The sequence below is a fragment of the Oryzias latipes genome, chromosome 2 (genome assembly GCF_053564925.1).
Source record: "Oryzias latipes strain Hd-rR chromosome 2, Olatipes_Hd-rR_3.1".
NCBI lineage: Eukaryota > Metazoa > Chordata > Actinopteri > Beloniformes > Adrianichthyidae > Oryzias > Oryzias latipes.
In genome coordinates this window covers 18,118,871-18,140,916 of record NC_136238.1, presented here as the reverse complement: position 1 = coordinate 18,140,916, position 22,046 = coordinate 18,118,871, and the positions used below count along the sequence as shown (strand labels likewise).

The 22,046-nt window shown below is 43.8% G+C and overlaps 2 protein-coding genes across 8 annotated transcripts in view; one reads left to right on the top strand and one right to left on the bottom strand.

Annotated features, from left to right (window-relative positions):
• The window catches only part of ptprnb (protein tyrosine phosphatase receptor type Nb), a 39,886-nt gene that overhangs the window by 6,592 nt on the left and 11,248 nt on the right, over window positions 1-22,046 (top strand). For 4 of the 7 annotated variants that reach the window (XM_023964496.2, XM_023964478.2, XM_078933651.1 and 1 more), the window contains exons 2-9: window positions 12,120-12,170; window positions 15,178-15,288; window positions 15,358-15,457; window positions 15,529-15,652; window positions 15,733-16,123; window positions 20,863-21,003; window positions 21,079-21,125; window positions 21,238-21,380. In XM_023964496.2, the coding sequence (XP_023820264.1) occupies window positions 12,120-12,170; window positions 15,178-15,288; window positions 15,358-15,457; window positions 15,529-15,652; window positions 15,733-16,123; window positions 20,863-21,003; window positions 21,079-21,125; window positions 21,238-21,380 (1,108 nt within the window). The remainder of the gene's footprint in view (window positions 1-12,119; window positions 12,171-15,177; window positions 15,289-15,357; window positions 15,458-15,528; window positions 15,653-15,732; window positions 16,124-20,862; window positions 21,004-21,078; window positions 21,126-21,237; window positions 21,381-22,046) is intronic. The other 3 variants (XM_078933655.1, XM_078933649.1, XM_023964494.2) reach the window with 1 other exon arrangement.
• LOC144990526 (uncharacterized) lies at window positions 401-3,796 on the bottom strand. Its single transcript, XM_078944049.1, has 4 exons — window positions 3,348-3,796; window positions 2,951-3,303; window positions 896-1,019; window positions 401-792 (listed from the first exon to the last, which is right to left on the bottom strand). Exons 1-4 carry the CDS (start codon window positions 3,794-3,796, stop codon window positions 537-539), a joined length of 1,182 nt encoding a protein of 393 aa, XP_078800175.1. The 3' UTR covers window positions 401-536.

Here is a 22,046-nt window from a genome sequence, read left to right as displayed (position 1 = left end):
GACCTGGCGCGTAGGCGGGGGCTGGGCGGCGGTGCCGGTCAGCCAGCCTCCTGTTGGTTGCGGAAGAGCGAAGCAGTCTGGCACGCGCCTCCCTCCAGACTCGTCTGCAGCGGCGGTAAAGGTGTTGGATGGACGGTACCCCCACCTCTGTCTCCTGCTCCGGGAACAAAAGAGGTTGATAACCCAGGGAGCACTCAAAAGGAGACATACCAGTAGCAGACGAGGTCATGGAGTTGTGGGCATACTCCACCCAGGGAAGCATGGAGCTCCAGGAGGTCTAGTGATGAGAGCAGATGCATCTGAGGGCCGCCCCAAGGTCCTGATTGGTCCTCTCAGCCTGCCTGTTAGACTGAGGATGGAACCCTGAGGAGAGACTGGCGGTGGCACCGAAAGCTGCACAGAAGGACCTCCACACCTGGTAAATGAACTGTGGACCCCGGTCCAAGACCAGGTCCACCGGAATACCATGCAGCCGGAAAACACGATCAGTGATGAGTTTGGCAGTCTCCGCGGCCGAAGGCAGCTTCTTCGGCAGCTCAGGCAGCTGCCTTCGAAAACCGGTCCACCACTGTCATGATGACCGTCCTGCCAGCTGAGGACAGCAAACCTGTGACGAAGTCCAGGGCAATGTGGGACCAAGGACGGCTCGGGACTGGTAAAGGGTGTAGGAGCCCAGCAGGAGGATGGTTGGTGGTCTTATTCTGGGCACAGACTGTGCAGGCAGAAACGAACTCCCGGGTGTCCCTTGCTAGACTGGGCCACCAGAACCGTCGGCGTAGGAATGAGATGGTCCTGCGGATCCCGGGGGGGCAGGTCAGGCGCGTAGCATGAGCCCACTGGAGAACCTGGCTGCGACAGGTCCTGGGAACAAAAAGTCTATTAGGCGGCTCCCCACCTGGGTCTGGGTCCTGCGCCTGAGCAGCCTTGATGTCCCTCTCCAACCGCCAAGTGAGGGCACCTAGAACGCAGGATGCCGGTATGACCGTTCTCGGTTGTTGATCCTTCACTATAAGTTCTTGCTGCCGAGAGAGGGCGTCAGGTTTTACATTCTTGGAGCCAGGACGGTAAGAAACAACAAAATCAAAACGGGTGAAAAATAACGACCACCTCGCCTGCCTGGGATTCAACCGTTTAGCTGTCCGGATGTACGAGAGGTTCTTATGGTTGGTCCAGACCACAAACGGCTGAGTCGCTCCCTCCAACCAGTGTCTCCACTCCTCAAGAGCCAACTTAATCGCTAGAAGCTCCTTGTCCCCCACATCATAGTTCACCTCGGCCGGGTTAAGCCGGCGGGAGAAAAGGGCGCACGGATGGAGCTTGTCATCCGTGCCCGACCGCTGTGATAACACAGCCCCTACCCCAATATCAGAAGCGTCAACCTCCACGATGAACTGGTTGGATCAGGACAGGCGCGGTGGTGAACAGATGCTTCAGCTTGACAAAAGCAGCCTCAGCGGCCTCCGTCCACTGAAAGGCAGAGGAGGTGGATGTCAGGCTCGTGAGGGGTGCTGCGACAGAGCTAAAATTACGGATAAAGCGGCGTAAGAAGTTGGCAAACCCCAAAAACCGTTGTAACTGTTTACGGTTAACAGGGGTGGGCCATTCCACAACCGCCTTAACCTTGGCAGGATCGGTTCGTACCTCCCCACCCGCGATGACAAACCCCAAAAACGAAACACAAGGGGAGTGAAACTCACACTTCTCAGCCTTTACATACAGTTTGTTCTCGAGAAGCCGCTGGAGAACCAGACGAAAATGCCGCCTATGCTCGCTGGAATCCTTAGAAAATATCAGGATATCATCCAGGTAGACAAAAACAAAGTGATGAACAAAATCCCGAAGCACATCATTAATGAATCCCTGAAACACTGCAGGGGCGTTAGACAGACCGAAAGGCATCACCAGATATTCATAGTGTCCGAGTGGGGTGTTGAATGCAGTCTTCCACTCGTCACCCTCCCTGATACGCACCAAATGGTAGGCGTTCCGCAGGTCCAGCTGGGTGAACACCCTGGCCTCCTGCAGTGACTCAAAGGCGGAGTTCATCAGAGGAAGGGGATACCGGTTCTTCACAGTAATGGCGTTTAACCCCCGATAGTCGATGCAGGGTCGTAACGACCCATCCTTCTTTCCAACAAAAAAGACCCCGGCCCCTACAGGCGACGAGGACGGCCTGATGAGTCTGAGCCTGAGGGAATCAGCCACGTACCGCTCCATGGCCTCCCTCTCCGGTTTCGACAGGTTGTAGAGGTCGTTCTTGGGCAGCGTTGCGTCTGGCTGCAGTGTGATGGCACAGTCATAGGGCCTGTGAGGTGGAAGCGATAGAGCCCGATCCTTAGAAAAAACCTCCCCCAAGTCATGGTATTCGGGAGGCACCCTGGATAGGTCAGGTGAGGGCAGCTGCCCCACTGGGACAGCGGGATCGGCCACCGGATGTCGAGCTGAGCGCAAACAGGTCTCATGACAAAAATCACTCCAGCGAGTGATGCGACCAGAGGGCCAGTCGATAACGGGGTTATGAGCCAAGAGCCAGGGAAACCCCAAAACTATAGGATTGAGATTGACTTGAATACGTAAAACCGGGTGAACTCGTGATGATTACCTGAAATTATGAGATGGACTGGTTCAGTAATTTGGTTGACTGTGGAAACAATCTCACCATTAAGAGAGCTAACTAATAACGGACGGGGAAGCGACTCGGTGGTAAAACCCGCCTGTTTGGCCAGCTCGGCATCCATGAGGTTCTGCTCAGCCCCAGAGTCCAATAAGGCCCGAACGGGAACCCCCCCCAACCTTAAACATAATATGAGCCTCCAGTAAGCACGAGGCAGGACTAGAAATGGTTGGCGCTGGACCTCCACTCGTCAGTGTCCCCACACTTAATGAAGAGCGGTGACTTTTGGGCAGGCCCTGCAGAAATGACCCCGCTGACCACAGTAAAGGCACTCACCTGCCGTCATCCGGCATTTACGTTCAGCGGAGGATAGGCGCCCATGTCCCAAAAGCATAGGTTCGTCCGTCAGGGGCTCCGAAGGATCTGTGGGAGCAGCAGACAAAGCATGATGAGAGGAGCGTGAAGAGTCCACGGGGTGTCCCTCGAAACGGGGAACCTCTGCCCGACGTCCTTTTCTGCGATCCTGCAGGCGATTGTCAATCCTGATAGCGAGGGCTATCAGGGGCTCCAAGGACGACGGGATCTCCAACGGTGCGAGATGGGCTTCATCTCCTTGGAAAGACCCTCCAGGAAAGCGTCCGTCAGCATAGCGGGGTTCCAATCGCTCTCTGAACCGAGAGTCCGGAACTCTATGGCGTAATCAGCCACCCGCCGAGGCCCCTGTCGCAGCCGCATAAGCGCCCGGGCTGCCTCCCTCCCAGGCTTTGTGTGCTGGAAGACCTGGGTGAACGCCTCCAGGAAGGCAGGAAGAGATGCGCAGGTCGTGGCTCCACGTTGCCACTCTGCTGTGGCCCATGCTCCAGCTCTGTCCGTGAGGTGCGATATCATGAAGGCCACCTTGGACCGCTCCGTAGGGAACGCTGCGCCGTGCAGTTCAAAGTGCAGCTCACACTGCCTGATGAACGCCCTGCAGTTCCCAGAGTCATCGGAGAACCTTTCTGGCCGGGCCAGCTGCACCACAGGAGCCGGAGAAGTCTGAAAAGGAGCCACAGGAGCCGGCGAGGAGGAGGAAGGATGAGGCGTGTGAGATGAAGAAGACGGCTGAACCTGTGTGGCCAGGAGGTCCAGGCGTTTATGGAGCGTGGTTAACTGTTGCTCCTGGCGACCGGCCATCTCCAGCATCCCTCGACGCAGGTAATCAAGCTGTTCTGCTTGGAGCTGGATGATCCGCTCCTGGTTACGGCATCAGCTCCAGAATGATCAGCGCCCGCTGTGTCCATTGGTGACAGGATCGTAATGTCAGGGTCGGGTGGTGGACACAAACGCAGGACGCCAGCGGATACGTATAACTCGAATTTAATCGACTATTCTCGTGAGAGTACAAACAAACGAAACGATCCTGAGACCATGACTGGGTTGACAAAGAATATATACAGTGACTAAAGTGGAAACAGGTGAAAACAATCAATGAGGTAAAGACAACGAGTGTAACTAGTGACCAGAACCGGAAGTGTCAAAATAAAACAGGAAGTGAATCAAAAACAATATCGGCCGCCCTGGCCCCTCCTGGTACCTAACAATCAGAGTGGCTCAAAACTGAAAACATAGAGGTAAAACCTAAAAATTTATCCAAGGAAGACAGCTTTTTAGAAAAAAGCAATCAAAACAAATGTGAAACCTTTTTTGAGACTGACTGTCTCGTGCAAAAAGTAAAAAAAAATTCAATGTTAGTTTGAATATATCAAAGCCCCACACCTATGAAAATTGTTTTTTTTAACATGTTATTATAGTGTTTTTCTGATTATGGATAATTAAAATTAAAACTGCATTTCTGAGTATTTCTTTATTTAAATCGTGAATCTGAAGCAGATGAAAAAAATGAATATAGTTGTGATGTGGAAACTACAACCCAGAGGCCACAAGCCCCCTGCTCTGGTCCATTTTGAAGCTCTATCATAGAAAATGACTGTTTTTTTTTCTTTGCTAAAAATGGCATCATCACAAATAAAAGACTACTGGGAAAGATATTGAAGTAGATCAAAAGATAATTGAAGGGTTTTTTGCCATTTTTGTTTTTTAAGAACAATACATTTGTAGTAGCTCAGTCCCCTTATGGGTCTGGCCTTGTCGTAGCAAGGGGGCTTTTGTGAACTGATGACCCAGGGAGCAATATCGTCTGGAGCTTGCTCCTGGTAGGGCCACCCTTGGCGGGCCGGTCACCTGGGCGAGGTTCCAGACAAACATAGACCCACAGCTCGTCGGAACGCTTTAAGGTGGCAGCTCCACTATCCGAGGGCCAACAATCCACTCAGGAGAAACTTCCTTGTTACGAAACCGACCAGAAAACAAAACAAAGTAACAGACCTCAGCTTGCCCCTGACCAATGAATACTGCTTGACCTTCGTCAAACAACCTGTATTGCTACCTGGAATATCCAGACACTTCTTCGCTCTGGAGCCGCCACATTGCTATCCCACGAGCTCTGTCGCTATAACATGACTCTAGCAGGACTCTGTGAAATACGATGGTCAGGTACCGGCATATTGAATGCAGGCGACCATTGCTACATCTGGAGTGGCCCTGCCATCCCAAAGGACATCAGGAAGTCCCTACTCAACTGGACACCCCTGAGCGACAGAACACTATCTGCCCGCTTCCTACATAAACATGGCAAGATGACAATAATATTTGCCTATGCCCCCACAAATGTTGCAGATGAAGACATAAAAGATGCGCTCTTTGACCAACTCCACCAGGCTATTAGTCAAATTCCATCGCACGATATCCTCATCATCCTTACTGATGCCAATGCCACCATATTCTACAACGACCGGTCCATCGGCTCTCCAGTCGGCACAACTTTTGCTGACACATTCACAAACGACGACAACCGCCGCCTCTTACTCTGCCACCAAACCAACCTCTGCATTGCTAATACCTGGTTCCCCCCGGAAACGTATCCATCACTGGACCATGTACAGCCCAGATGGCAGAACTCGGCGGGCATCAGGATCTTGCTCAACCGTGCTCTCCCAGCCATCAGAAGCAGCCGACGTCCCCAGCAGGCTGGCTTTGTGCTCAACCGCTCCACAACAGACCACATCTCTGCCGTCCGTCTACTCATAGAGAAGACCTATGAATTCTGTAAAGATCGCCATCTCTACATTGTGTTTATAGATCTAAAGGCTGCATTTGACACCGTCTGCCATACCTCACTGTGGAATATCCTAAAGCCCTTGGAGCACCACCCAAGATTGTTTCTCTGTTTAGTCTGCACTACAGCAATGCAGAAAGCTGTGTCTGCGTAAATGGCAAAGACTGAGATTGGTTCCCATCTCCAGTGGTGTTCGCCAGGGCTTTGTGGCAGCTCCTGATCTTTTTAACTACATCCTAGATCAGCTGATGTCCCGGATCTGTGAGCAAGTCCCTGAAGTGTCCCTTGGCAATTACCATTTGACTGACCTGGAGAATGCCGATGACACCATCCTGTTCAGGACATCCCTAAGCCAGCTAAAAAACGCTCTAAGCATTTACAGTTTGGCTATTACAACATTTATTTCCTGATGTTTTTGCAGACACTTATGTCCAAATATAAGGCATAAATCAGTGACTCATTGGAACAAAACAAGCGCAAAGATAAACACAGGAATAAGAAAAGAAAAAAAAGCACAGTCAAGTGAGCCGGTGAAAACCACGTCATCAAGAGATGAGTCACTCCTGACTGCTTCGATGCGTCTGCTCCCAGTAATAACAGACACTTCCTGTCTCTGAGGCAGACCAGCATTTTAACACATTGAGGCGTCAGAGGAACGATTATTTTATTTCTCACAACCACTCACTTTTTTCTGAACGTGGCTCATTTGTTCATGGACCAGAGCTAAGACTAGAGTTCCAATTCCATATTTGATCGTAGAATTAATTGTTAAAACTGTATTTAAATGTGCTTAACCTGGTTTCAGATTAACTGTGCATAGTGGGGAAAACAATGCTTGACAACAATGCAGTAGCCTTATCCAACAACAAATTAAAATAAAAAAAGGGGGGGGGGGGACAACAAAGACAATTCTATCAGCAAAATCAATGTTATTTGTTTTAGGAAAAAATAAAACCTGGAATATCTCAGGTTTATTGGTTTTGTATTCAGAGTTGCCATGGAGACATTTCGAAGTGGCCAGAGTCTTTTATTTTTTAATATTCAAGTATTAAGCATTTCTAATAAATCCATAGGTTTAGTGTATTTGTACATAATTAGGAAGTGAAAATGTGGCCACGTCATGAGAGACATGCAGAAAAGAATACATCATTCTAGTTGTAACTTGAGTGCTTACAGTGTAGAATTTTCATTATCTTTATGACTGTTGCTCTGGTTTTAAATGTAGTTGTAAAATTAGGATTGCATGTGTAGGATTTTCCCTTCGAGGAGATAAATTCAAGATCAAAATTCAATTTAAGATCAACTGGATCAAAAGACTGCGATGAATATAAAAAGTGAGAAATGCATTTGAGAGGAGCATTTCTTCTAGGTGCAGAAGCCTGCGACCCACGCTTTGTCTGAAGGTTATCTGGACTGTCAGGCAGTAAAGGTGGGAGGTCAGAGGTTCAGCTGAGCTGTGTGGAGGCTGGAACTCCACTGCCACTCTCGCGCTTTCATTCCACCTTAAATGACCATCACGACAAGAGTAGATAATGGCAATGAAGCAGAGCACGGATGTCGATGATCATAATGATAATGGAGCTGAAAGGCTGGATTGCAGCAGTATGTCAAAAGAAAAAAGAAAAAAAGCCACATAACCTGATCAGCCCTTCTTAGCTGCAGCTCAAAAGCATATTTGAAATATGATATATTTTTGGGACATTTACAGAGATTGTCCTATACATTTTGGTCTTGTTGAACTTTTTTTTACACAGAATGTTTAGAAAAAGAGGAAATGTTGGGTCAAATGTGACTTCAGGACTGTGCTTTGTGTTTTCTAATTTCTTTGAAAAATAACTTTAAATGATAGAAAATCACACTTTTTGCTGTTTTAAAAAAGGTTAAAATAGTTGTTGACTTTGCTTATATCACATTAGTCCCTCCTGAACTGAATATTCTTCACACAATGATGCTTCCACCACCTTGCTGTTCAGTTGACTGCTTTTTGATGCACTAACTTCAATTATTTTTCATTCAAACATTCAATATTGTGATTAAACTTCCATGCTTGTCCCCACTGTACCCTTCAAATGTATTTATCATTATTTTGTATTTTACAACTGAGTGTTCAGTAAACCTACATATTGATCATTAAAAAAAAACTTTGTCTTTGCAAACTTGTCTGTAAACGTCTATAAAAACTGCAAGCAAGTGAAGTGGGCGGTGCATTTTTCTTTATAATTTTGCAATGACAACCTCAAGGAGATTGCATTACTGTCAATTAAAAAATACCTTTACACTTTTGTCATTTCACAACATGAAAAAATTAGCCAGAGACAATACTTCTTTATGGCAGAAAGCAACTTCTGACGCTAGTAAACTCGGACGGTGAAAACATTGCAGGTCACTCAAAAAGTTTTAAGTACTGGTACCAACTTTACCAATATTACCATTAAAAACTTTAAAACACTGTGAAGCCCTGATGAGCATGTTCAATTTTCCCAGTAAAATAAAACAGTCAACAGTGGAAAGTTGAGTGTCATAGGTGTTATCAATGTAACCAAATGTAACCATATAGCAAGTATACAGAGTATAGAGTAGTATGGAGTAGTATGGAGTAGTAGTAGTAGAGTTTTCTACACTCAGCCCAACAATGTGCCAAAAACGGAGTGTGTTGACTTGCATTTACCTTTGGTGTTTTGTGGTAAGTTGTAACATGGAAGTCAATTGGAAACTGCTCTGTTGTGTTACCAGCCTCCAGTGGCATTTGAGGAACTCCGACATGTGGTACAGAAAATTTTAGAAAAGGAGGGTGGAGGCTTGGTGTAAACCCTGGTTTCCATACAAACTCTGATATGTTAGCTAGAAGTAAAAATAATTACAGTGCATATTTATCAGTCCCAGCCAAGAAGAAAAGTCGATGGTTGCTATGGACTCCTACAGTCAGCTTTCCTCCATGTGGTGTAGCTCACCCTTTTTTTCATTACAGCTGTTGTCTTCCTGGTGCTACATCAGAATAACCTCACATCTGGAACAGCAGTTTAAACTCAGTCTTCTGGATCACTGGCCCCATCTCAGGAACATTGGCTGCTACCGCTGTCCTATCCTACAAATGTCAGGTTGAGAGGAATGGATCCCGGATAGCACACCGCTCAGAGCAAGAGGAGAATTTTGTCAATAGTCTGTGAGGCTGCGAGATTTAAATCTGGCTGAGGGCTTCTGGCACACAGGGATGGGAGGACAGGCAGGTACTTCTGGTCATGTAGGGGTGAAAAGATTTGATAGGAGACAGAAAGAATGACTAAAGGTTAATCCGAGCAGTTAGTGATGAACAGTAAAACACAGGAAACAGAGATCACTGCAGTATGAGATCCCTTAAAGTATCTAGAGATTTGGTGATGGTCTCACTCTAAAGTCTGTTGGAGGTAGTTACAGTATGTGAAGTTCTGTATCGTGGCTTTGAGTCACATGTCGAGAAGTGTAGGGAGTATTTCCGTGAAGCATATTTTGAGGCTTGCCTCATTTAACGGAGGAGCTAAAAATGATGACATCAGAAGCCTCGCTGCCTGGCTGTACCACGTGACTGATTCAGGAATTGGTTCGGAATTTGCAGCAAGTTTTGATATCGACATGACTAGAGATGGTTTGAATAGAGGCAAAGTTTGAGGATCTAGGAAAACTGTTGTTTTCAAATAACAAGCAATGATGTCTCCTATAAAAAATAGTCACTCCCAATATTTCAATGTTATCAGGTGCAGCTCAGGCGGACACAATTGTGGAGTCAGGGAGTGGCAGAATCAGAGTCTTTATTATAAGTCCAGAAGGTCCAAAAGAGAAATACGAACAGGAACAAAAGCACTAGGAACTCCGGAGATAATGGCTGGATTGCTCACAGTGAAAGAAAGACAATCTGGCACTGCCTTGTGAAGAAGCACTGCTTATACAGGGAAGACAATGAGACACAGGTGGGGCACATTAGGGAGGAGCAGATCACACAGCAGGAACTGGAAATGAAAACAGGGGAAGGACAGGACTACAAAATAAAACAGGAAGTGACACATCATTTTCCATACCCTCCCCAACACCTCTCACCTCACTGTGAATAATCTTTCTATTTTCATCATTTCCAAATGATCATTTTCCATATTGCCAGTAGAAATCTGGGATATTCATCCCAACTGTTGTCCTGCTAGAGCAGATAAAGCTTAAAGAAACTTTCCCCTAGGGTGATCCGGGGCAGGACCATGATAACATGAATACTAATATTACAACTGCCAGTGACGTGAAGAAATTAGAATTACAAAAAGTGGAGTGTGGTCATTTACTAAGAATCTTTCTTTGTTGAAGGGCGATTGCCATGGTGACACTTTTATGTTGCATCCTTCAGACTGAATCCTTTTATCTGAGGGTTTATCGCTCCAAAAGTTTTATCTGTTTTTTTTAGAGCAGGAGGAGCATGATTAGCTTTTCTGTTCTTCCTCTTGAACAAATAGGAAGCCCACAGATGGGGAATAATAATTAAAAAAAGAAGATTACAGATGGAATTTTTCTGCCTTAATCTTTCTCTGGTTTCGTCTCCATCACCTCACAACCTTTGTAATTCAATAAATAAATTAATGGAAACAGTTTCCTCCACTCTGGGGATTTGTAGCTAAATTTAACAGAAATGTACGTTTTTTTCATTTGTGAGGTTTTAGTTGAAGGTTTTTCCCAGTGGATGTGTAGTGCAGAGACAGGTTTGACAGGCCTGAGACCTTCTGCAAACAGTAGGGAGTGTAGGAGATGCGTGGGTGGAGAAGAGAGGGCAGAGATTTGTCATCGAATGGAGGCTGCTTTGACCAAGAGATGAATGGGTGGATGGGTGGATGGATGCATAGATAGATGGATGGACAATGTTAAAGGCAGAATCTCTGCTACATAGTAGCATCACATCCTCAGATGATACTAAACCCTTTTCATTTTTCTGGATGATTAATGATAAAAACAAAAATAGTTTCTCATGTACTCAATCAAGATGAAAGCACTGAGCACTATTAAAACACGTTTTTTTTCCAGTACTCCAGCACAGACTGAACAAGTTTGACACTACTGAAACCCCAAAAGACCAGGACAGAACACTGAATAAACCTGGTTCATGAGGAAGAATTGTTTTTTGACAAACTGTCAGACAAATTAGACAAATATTTTTGTTTAATTTAGAAAATGTATTTTTTTGGTGGGATGTTGGAACTACGCAAAGTTATTAATAGCTTAATTAGATTATAAATATTGTGAAAATATTATCCTATACCGTGCATTGCAAACGTTTCAGGCAGGTATGAAAAAATGCAAAAAAATGAATGCTTTCAGAAATGGAATTGGTTATTTTCATCAGTCGACACAATGCTGTCAATGAACAAAAGAGAAATCCAAACTAAATTAAGATGTCTTTAAAATGGCATCAGTTCTTCCATTGAAGGAACTTGGCTGGTAGGTTTTATCTAAACATCTTGCAGAACTAACCACAGATCTTTGGGGATGTGGGCTTTCTCACATCCTTCTGTCACTTCATGTGCAGAGTGGCTGCTGCTAATTTTGTTTATTTATTTTTTGCTTCCTATCTAAATATATCATATTCAACTTGTGATCATAGATTTTCTGAATCGTTATTTTTTCCTTTTTGCTTTGAAGATGAAGATTTCAGTTTCATAGCTGAATTTTCTTCACTTTAATTGTTTAATTGATGTGAAACATTTTCTCAGATTTTTACTAATTACAGTAGATTTTGCTGGATTAGCCTGTAGCTTTGACAAACATCTGAGAGCTGCAGGTCAGCTGCTGTTTTCTTGATCCTACAGCTCATTACAGGCTGAGAAAAGGTCAGCGGGAGCACAGCACGTCCCTGCTAACGTTCCATCTGCAGCCCCTTAGCAACAGTTCCCTGCATCTGTTTAAATGTGACTCTGATTATGTTTCCCTCTCGTGAAGTCAGTTAGTGTCTCACATTTATGTTTGACAGTTTGAACTAAAAACATCATAAAAGCCTTCAGTACATCTGACGCAGCCAACTGTAATGATCTCTGGATCCATTAACTTCTTCCTCCCTGGAGCCACTGACTTGTCTTCAAAACACCCCATAGTGACATTTTTTAATTTTTAAGCATTTACTGGAAAAAGATGTAGTTTGTTGTGGAAAGTTTATTTTGAATGTTAAAAATGCTTTTTAACATGCTTTTTGAGTTGTTTGCTGCCATAAATTCTGTTGGACAATGTTTAAAAATCATAAACCAAACTTTTAAAAACAAAACAAAAAAGTGGGTTCATGAAATTCCTTGATGTCTGTTCAATTTTAGTCAAATCAGCTTTTTTTTGTTGTCATTTTTGTGTTTGCAGGTTGTTTATTTGAGAAGAAGCTCTGTCCCAGGGACCAGCTTTGCAGTGATGGTGAGTTCACGTTTTACAGATCTACTCAACAAAACTCTACTCTGATTGGATTTTTCAACAACACAATATCAGAAGTAAATTTAGAGTTATTAGTCTTTAATGAACTTTTCTGTTTTGGGGAGAGTAGGAACATCAGTTAGATTTTGGAGTTTACCTTCCCCGCTTTGCCATTGTTACAATGGCAGATGTTGAATGAAAAAAAGGTGAAACCAGATTTATATCAGATCTCCAGCATTCTGGTTCCTTTCTGCTGAGAGCAAGAGATATGAAGTTCATAGAAAGCAAAACTGGCCTAATTTTCTAAACATTTCTACTTAACTATTTTTAAAGCTTCATTTTTCTTGATGTGAATCTGCGATTGTGCTTATAAATAGTTGCAAATTTTTACCTGGTGTCATTTCATTTATTTTTTAAATGTGTTCTGCTAAATAAATTCATCTAAGAGGAAAAAGAAATGTAAAAATCAAGTCTGAAGATCTGTACTAGAGTAAATACGGAAGAAAAACGGCAGAAATCAACAAAGGATACCATCTGCAAACAATTCTTGCACTTGGATTGATACTACCAATTATCTCTGTGGTTCCGATACAGATAAAGATAAAAATTTTAGGATTATTGAAAACAAACAATAACGCACAAATCTCTAACCTCCTGCAGTCCAGGACTTAGCTTGGCCTCACTTCACCAAGACAAATCGGGCTTTATTGGTCCACAGCAAAGTTGTAACAGGTATTTTGGTTCAAAATGATGGTCCACATGCAGTGAGGGGCCCATAGCAACCACATCACTCCTATGCATTTCTTTGTTGGAGTGAAAGCTGTGCATTTGACAAATTAAAGGGCACTGCTTTAGAGTAAGATTCCTTATAGGACATTAACAATCCTTAGTAAAGTGCATTAAGATATTTATAAAGACGTTAATTAGCATTTGTAACTCTCTTACAAGTTACTTACGGGTTTAAATAAGCTGCTCATGCAAATAATCCTTTATAAAATATTTTTTAGCATTTGAGTCTTTATGTTTTCTGTTGATAACTGTGCAGCAACTTATAGCATTGAAATGAACAGTTATTTTCATCTATGATGATAATAAAATTATAAAAAAAAACCTTTAAGAAGAATTAAATGCAGTAATTATGTCTGATTGCGTCAGGGGAACGTAATCTTTTGGCCAATGTTTTTATGCGAAATCTTAATTCTTTTATTTATTTATTTCTTTTATCAGATTGACTAAAGGTCATGTCTGTGGCGCTTTGAAGTCTAAATTGCAAATCTGCGAGCAGACCACCTTGATCAGTTTGCTGCCCTCATAAGGTTTTCTCAGTTGCCATGGTGACATAACAAGAAGGGAGAGTTATGGAACACTGTATATTTAATTAACCCCCCATGGGAGTTGTGTAAGGATTAAAAAAAATATAAAATATTTTTAAATTGATTTGTTTCTTTTTAACTTTTGACCCTTAGTCAGAAGGCTGGGGCATTTGTAATATGTTGCTCTTGGATCTCTCGTAAACACTCAAGAAAAGAGCAGTTTTACATTTTTCCGAATTTTTTTACACAACAAAGTTTCTTAGTTTTTCTCTCGTACAGAATTGCATTTTTGAAGCATGTTTGTAAATGGGGCCGCTCTGATTGCACCCGTCTCATCAGCTGTCCGTTCAGACAGGAGGAGGATGTTTTGTGTTGAGTGTGTGTCCTCCTGTGCGCCTCAGACTAACAGTGAAACTGCATTACTGATGAGTGGACAAGCTTGTTCTTACAGGCGAAAGTCTTAGAGGGGCTGCTATTGTCAGTTTGTGAAAAAGAAAAAGAGGAAGGATGCACTTCATAAACACTGTGAAATGCGATCCTAAAATAAATGAATTACTGATTATGACTTTATTATTTCACTATCAAAATCTTACAAATATTCATATTTCTGCTCTTTTTTTAAAAATAAAAAACCCTAATGTTTATGGTGTCTATAATATCAACACTCCACCACTCTGCCTTACAGTTGGTGTGAGAAGTTTCAGCTAAAAAGCACCAAATATAATCTGGTTCATCCTGAAATATTTTTTTCTAACTTTGGTGTCATGATTTTAATCTACATTGCTCTAGAAAAATTATGACTTTAGCCTTGCTAACATGTTTTTGTTAAAAAAAAAAGTAGCTCTAAAATCTTCTAATAACATTTTTCTTAGACTTTAAAAGCTGTTTAAAAAAAATTCTAAATGTTTGTGCAAAGAAAACTCAGCAATAAAACCAAAGACATTTCTACAGCTAATAAATAAATTTTCTAAAGGAAGTTCGTCTGTGATCCACAAATATAGGGCAACAAGATGCTGGAAAACCTTTGCAATCTGCCTCAAAAATATGTCTTAGCAGTGGATGTCACTACATCTCACTTATTATTATTTATTTTTTTTCAAATGTAAAAAAAAGGCTTCCATATATGGGATTAAAATCAGCAAAGTGTTATAAATGTCAAGTACAAGGTATTTTTTTTATCAAAAAAGAAAGAAATATACAGCTATTTTAGAACAATAATATTTTATTATGACCAATCATTAACTCTACAGCTTCTCCTTCATTTGACAGTTGACCTGCTGGTTTTTACGTGTTTAATGTTTGCATTTCTGACATGATTTTGTGATTTTCTATTGTTATTTTTTATATTTCTCATCGTTTTATTCCTCATGTTTTTTGGAAGGACTGTAGTGGTGGTGGGGTGGGGGGAGGGGGAATGAAAGAGACGTAAACAAGGTCTTCCTCCGTCAGCCGCTTTTAACCAATCGGTGCTTCACTCACCGTTTCCGTGACAACCATGACATCACTTGCCTGACTACGGTGTGTCTCCCTCTCGTGTTTGATGATAGGCTGGGGGGAGGGGGGTGCGCGTGATGAGTCATCTTGGCTTACACTCTCACACTCATACACACAGTGACTATATTGTGTTTTCACAGAATGTGTGTGTGTTTGTGTGCTCTCAGAGAAAGTCTGCAGGTTCAGTGTCTCTCTGTCTGCAGATGGCCTCTTCGGACAGTGCCAGGATCCTCTCCAGGAGCCTGCCCGGTACCAAGTGTCAATCCCAGTTCTCCGCAGGCTGCAGGAGGTCCTCAAGGACCTGATGCTGCAGGGTGAGTTCATAAGAGCAGCGAAAAACACAAATTATAGTTAGAATCTGATCTAAGTGTCCACCTGCTTAGGTCTGACCTGGAAGGATGATGTGACACAGAAGGTCATCAGCCAAGAGCTGAGAAATGTTCCCACCCTTCGCCCTAAACTCACTGACAACTTACCCAAAAAGTAAGAAAACCCGCTTTAGTCATATTAAGCAGGACTCTTTAAAGGGTGCAAATGTTCCATGCCTTTTCCAGAGCTCCAGGAGACCCAGCAGACCCAGCGATGATGAAGCAGTACCTGGACTACATGGTCCAGAGCTCTCCCCGCTCCTCAGTGCACATGCAGATGCCCCTAATGGACTCCTATTCCTACCAAAAGGTAGGAATAGTTGCAGCCTCACATACTAAGCTGCACCCCCTGGTGGTTAATGGAAACGTGTGTGTGTGTGTGTGTTGTAGCAGCCACAGTTTGGTTACCAGAACGATGAAGAACGCTCGCTTAATTCCCTGGATGAGAATCCATCCTTCAGTCGATCTGGACCAGCAAGGAACTCCTTGGACCGGGACCGGCAGCTTCTGCAGGATCTGCTGGTGTCTTACCTCACCGAGCCCTCCTCCTCGGCTTCATCATCCTCTTCCTCTCCCTCTCAGTCCCTGTCCCTTCACAGAGCACCGGTTGCAGCTGCTTCCTCCCTCTCTTCCTCCTCGCCCTTTTTTTCGGATCTGGACTTCCCACTAGACTATGGCGAGGATTATATTTCCCAGGTTGCACAGTTCAGCAAGCAGGCTCCCCGGGAGCAGATGGAGAAGAAGGTTCAGAATGAGCACGACATCCTGTCTGGACTAGACGGTGAGATGAAAAAGCACATTCCAACCTCATCATCCTCAACACGTTTTTTTTCCAAATATTATTCCTCAATTCCTGGAATTCTTAGTTGTTTTCCTGTTTCCTAAATAAATGGGGAAAAAAAGAAATACTGCATTAACAAACAATTAAATTAACTATCTTTTATTGTTACTCTTACTTAGAGTACAACAAAACTGCTCTTTTTTAGGTTGGAGTAAAGGGAAATAGATGAGGAGAACAGTGGTGGCAAAAGAAGCATACATCTGCTCTCTGCTATCTTTGGGGCAGGGTATAGGTGGAGAAAATCAGACCCCACTTTTACAGAAAAGTGAAGTACAAAACAGATACACATGATATGGGATTAGGGAGCAGGCTTTTGTGACCCTGGTACACTACTTTACGCAGCTGCAGCCTCTACAGGGGTGTTGAACTCCAGGCCTCAAGGATCAACAACCGGACGTTTTTTGTGAAAACCCAGTCCTACCTGGTGCTGATTACCTGGATCAGGATCAGGTAATCAGCCAGTAGGAAGTGCCAGTGGTACATTAGTTGGAAAGCATGTAGGACACTAGCCCCTGAGGCCTGAAGTTTGACACCTGCGCTCTAGGTGTTGCCAGCTCCTGCACTGTCCAAAGGAGGGAGGAGCAGTAAAACTAGTGGTTAAAGAGTGGCGGAGCAGCCCAGCGAAGAAAACATGTATCAGCCTCCAAATACAACAAATTTTTCGTTTTTTGCAACAGAGATGTTTTGATGAGCCAAGGGCAAAGTACACTCAACTCATGGAGGTCAAAATAATAATTCTTGGGGCCAGCATACTCTGTCTGCCAGCTGTGTCCTTGATTGGTCTGGCTGAGTCTTCAGACACTTTTTAGTCCAGGTTCTTGGACAACTGGATTTAATTTTCCCGTTTCTCCAAATTGTTGCCCACTTTCCCCACCAGTCCAAAGACTGCAAGCACTATTTTTAGTTGGGCAAGTTAAGGACTTGGAGCTATAGGTTGAGCTGCAAATGTCAGTGTGATTGTTAACTGCCATGTGCGTCTCTCTACAATGCTCATGCCTCTTACTATTTGATGCTTCAAAACTTCTATATAGATCAGAAATCCTCTGATCTCTTTGATTAATCTCATCATCAAACATGCAAATAGGTACATTCACAGAAAATTGAAACAAACACACCAACCTCCACTTGACCCATGAATCGTTGGTGTATCCAGCCCATTTACTGTATAAGTCATATATTTGTCAGTATAACCATTCTTGCTCTGATACCTTTTTTTAACATGTTCTTGATAATTAAAAATATATATTTACGTGATATTTTTTAAATTCTGTTGAAAAGACAAGCTTATAGAATCAGTGTTCACAGTAAGAAAGGCAAAGTAGTGGACAAAAAGGGGTTTTAGTTTAGTTTTTTTTCTAAACTATATTTTCATCACATCTATTTAACCATCCACAACACTTTAGACATACCGGATCGGTCGAGGCCCGGGTTAACAACGACCGCCACCGATGCTGTTAACCTACAGGGTGTCGGTGGAAATTTGACTACTGTTGGTCGAAGAAAGAGGGGAGGCAGAAGGGTCCGTGGCCAGAGAGAGAAGGGAAAAGGCAGGAACATAGGTTTGAGAATAGGGACTCTTAACGTTGGCACAATGACAGGGAAAGGCAGAGAGCTGGCAGACATGATGGAGAGAAGGAAGGTAGATGTACTGTGTGTGCAGGAGACAAGGTGGAAGGGCAGCAAGGCACGTAGTATTGGAAGAGGATACAAACTGTTCTATCATGGTGTTGATAGGAAGAGAAATGGGGTAGGAGTGATTCTGAAGGGGGAGTTTGTAAACAGTGTTCTAGAGGTGAAAAGAGTCTCAGACAGGATGATGAGCCTAAAGTTAGAAATTGAAGGGGTGATGGTGAATGTAGTCAGTGGGTATGCGCCACAGGTTGGCTGTGAGTTAGAAGTGAAGGAGAGATTCTGGAGTGAGTTGGATGAGGTCATAGAGAGTATCCCCAGAGGAGAGAGAGTTGTTATTGGAGCAGACTTTAATGGGCATGTTGGTGAGGGCAACAGAGGTGATGAGGAGGTGATGGGCAGGTTTGGTGTGAAGGAAAGGAATCTGGAAGGACAGATGGTGGTGGACTTTGCAAAGAGGATGGAAATGGCGGTAGTCAACACTTACTTCCAGAAGAGAGAGGAACATAGAGTGACATACAGAAGTGGAGGTAGGAGTACTCAGGTGGACTACATCCTATGTAGACGAGGTCATTTGAGAGAGGTTAATGACTGCAAGGTGGTGGTAGGAGAGAGTGTAGCCAGACAGCACCGCATGGTGGTGTGTAAGATGACTCTGGAGGTCAGGAAGAAAAAGAGAGGGAAAACAGAAAAGAAGACCAAGTGGTGGAAGCTACAGAATGAAGAAACTTGTGAGGAATTTAGGCAGAAGTTGAGACAGGTCCTGGGTGGTCAGGATGAGCTTCCAGAGGACTGGGAAACTACAGCAGAGATTATAAGGGAAACAGGTATGAAGGTGCTAGGTGTGTCATCTGGAAAGAGGAAAGATGGTAAAGAGACTTGGTGGTGGAATGAGGAAGTACAGGAATGCGTCCAGAGGAAGAGGTTGGCTAAAAGGAAGTGGGATGTAGAAAGGACTGAGGAAGGTAGACAGGAGTACAAGGAAGCGCAGCGTAGAGTGAAGAGAGAGGTGGCAAAGGCCAAACAGAAAGCTTACGATGAGCTATATGACAGGCTAGACACAAAGGAAGGAGAGAAGGACTTGTACAGGCTAGCCAGACAGAGAGACAGAGATGGGAAGGACGTGCAACAGATAAGGGTGATTAAGGACAGAGATGGAAAGGTGCTAACAACCCAGGAGAGTGTACAGAAAAGATGGAAGGAGTATTTTGAGGAGCTGATGAACGAGGAAAATGACAGGGAAAGAAGGGAGGAAGATGTGGTTGTTGTGGAGCAGGAAGTAGCAGAGATTGGAAAGGATGAGGTTAGAAAGGCTCTGAAAATGATGAAGAGCGGAAAGGCCGTTGGTCCTGATGACCTACCTGTGGAGGTATGGAAGTGCTTAGGAGAGACAGCAGTGGAATTTCTAACGAGTTTGTTCAATAGGATTCTAGAGAGTGAGAAGATGCCTGAGGAATGGAGGAGAAGCGTTCTGGTCCCGATCTTTAAGAACAAGGGTGACACGCAGAACTGCAGCAACTATAGAGGAATAAAGTTGATGAGCCACACAATGAAGCTGTGGGAAAGAGTAGTGGAAGCCAGGCTTAGGAAGAAGGTGGAGATTTGTGAGCAGCAGTATGGTTTCATGCCCCGTAAGAGCACCACTGATGCCATTTTTGCTTTGAGAATGTTGTTGGAAAAGTACAGAGAAGGTCAGAAGGAGCTGCATTGTGTGTTCGTAGATTTAGAGAAGGCGTATGACAGGGTGCCGAGGGAGGAGCTGTGGTACTGTATGAGGTCGTCTGGAGTGGCAGAGAAGTATGTCAGAGTAGTTCAGGACATGTATGAGAGAAGTATGACGGTGGTGAGATGTGCTGTAGGTCAGACAGAGGAGTTCAAGGTGGAGGTGGTACTACACCAAGGATCAGCTTTGAGTCCTTTTTTGTTTGCTATGCTGATGGACAGGCTGACAGACGAGGTAAGACAGGAATCTCCCTGGACAATGATGTTTGCGGATGACATCGTAATTTGCAGTGAGAGTAGAGAGCAGGTGGAGGAACAGCTAGAGAGGTGGAGGTTTGCTCTGGAAAGAAGAGGCATGAAGGTCAGTCGTAGTAAGACAGAATACATGTGTCTGAACGAGAGGGATCAAGGTAGAAGCGTTAGGTTACAGGGGGCTGAGGTGAAGAAGGTGCAGGAGTTTAAGTACTTGGCGTCAACAGTTCAGTGTGATGGAGAGTGTGGAAAAGAGGTGAAGAGGCGAGTGCAGGCAGGTTGGAGCGGTTGGAGGAAAGTGTCAGGAGTGTTGTGTGACAGAAGAGTGTCAGCAAGACTCAAAGGAAAGGTGTACAAGACAGTGGTGAGACCAGCTCTGCTCTATGGGTTAGAGACGGTAGCAGTGAGACAGAGACAAGAGGCTGAGATGGAGGTAGCGGAGATGAAGATGTTGAGGTTCTCCTTAGGAGTGACCAGGTTAGACAGGATAAGGAACGAGTACATCAGAGGGACGGCTCATGTTGCCTGTGTTAGCGACAAAGTCAGAGAAGCCAGACTGAGATGGTTTGGACATGTTCAGAGGAGGGACAGTGGATATATTGGTAGAAGGATGTTGGAGATGGAGCTGCCTGGCAGGAGGGCAAGAGGACGGCCAAAGAGGAGATATATGGATGTCTTAACAGAGGACATGAAGTTGGCTAATGTTAGGGTAGAAGATGTCCATGACAGAGTGAGGTGGAAAACGATGACTCGCTGTGGCGACCCCTGATGGGAAAAGCCGAAAGAGAAAGAAGATCTATTTAACCCATGGTGTTCATACTTTAGATAGTTGCTGTCAAATGTTTGGGGCCAAAATGGATCATTTGTGTTTTGGATCTAACTTACATACACATTTTTTTCCATGTTAATGTGTAATCGTTTGTTTGCATCCACATCCAATCACATGTTTACAGTTATTCCTTCATTCTAAGTTTCCAAAGACAAAAGCAGCATTTCTGGTGTGTGTGATTCTATTACGGTGGAATGATAAAGACCTGTCCTGTGTTTGCAATTAATCCACTCCTTTGTGTTTACAGAGCGCTCCCTGCAGAGGTTGGCTCTTTTGCTGGACCGCTACGGCCTAGACCTGAAAGATCTGTCTGCAGAGAAGGATGAGGGCCCCGCGGCTCTGAAGCAGCTGCAGCTGGACAGCTCCTACACCCAAAATCCAAACAAAGGTTGATGCCACTGCTGCTCTTCATCATTTCCTCATTGCTGTTCAGGGCATTAACTCGACATCGTTTGTGTTTCAGTTAAAAATGGTGTTGACGCCACAGGAAAGAAGGTTGGAGGATCTGCTGTCAGTTATGTTTTGTAGCATCTGTGAACATTTTCATATGTATATTAAAAAACAAATTATATTTCAAAGGATTTCACGCCTAATATATCAATCATGTGTTTGCATCCATCAGGTTACAGAAGGTTCCATGTCCTATAAAACGGTTGCCCAGACAAAGTTAGGCTCCGTGGGTGAACCAGACTCCAGCCAGAAAGAGGCCGCACCCTCTAAAGATGAGAACCAGGGAGGAGCAGGTTACATCATCACCAACCAAAGGTAAAGCTGCTCCACGTCTTCCAGAATCACATCATATGAGAAGGAAAAACGAAAAGCTAATTTGTAGACTATAAGTTATGATGAAGGGGAAAAAAAACATACTGATAAGAAATATTGTTCAGAACATAATGAGAAAGAAATGGATGGAAAAGATGGAAAAAAAAGAGGGTGGATTAGGATTGAAAGCATACATGTAGTGTGGTATTTTCCTTTTGTTGTTTGTGAAACAATCAAAAAATGTTTGTGTCATCAAAAAATAAATTCAAAACAAGAGATCTCTAGAACTCACCCTACATTAATTGTATAATAAAAAAAATACTAAGTAGACCTCTATTTTGTAAATCACAACCCTAAATCACTATTGTAGTGGTTTATTCATACTTCTTCTGTGGTCTTAACATGGCTCACTTGTAATACATCTGTAAAAATCTTACATTATGACCACAACATTTTTTTCAAGTATATTCACATATGAAAAATTTTCATCCATGCAATACTTGCAAAATGTACGTAGTTGGCTGTGTGACACCGTATTAAACCTTAGTCACAACTGCCCTTGTGGCTAGATACTGCATGCAAAAAATGGCCAATACTATATTACAGGTGGCCTGCACAAAATGTCATGGTCTTAGATCACTCAGTGAGTCTGCAGAGCAGAAGTATTAA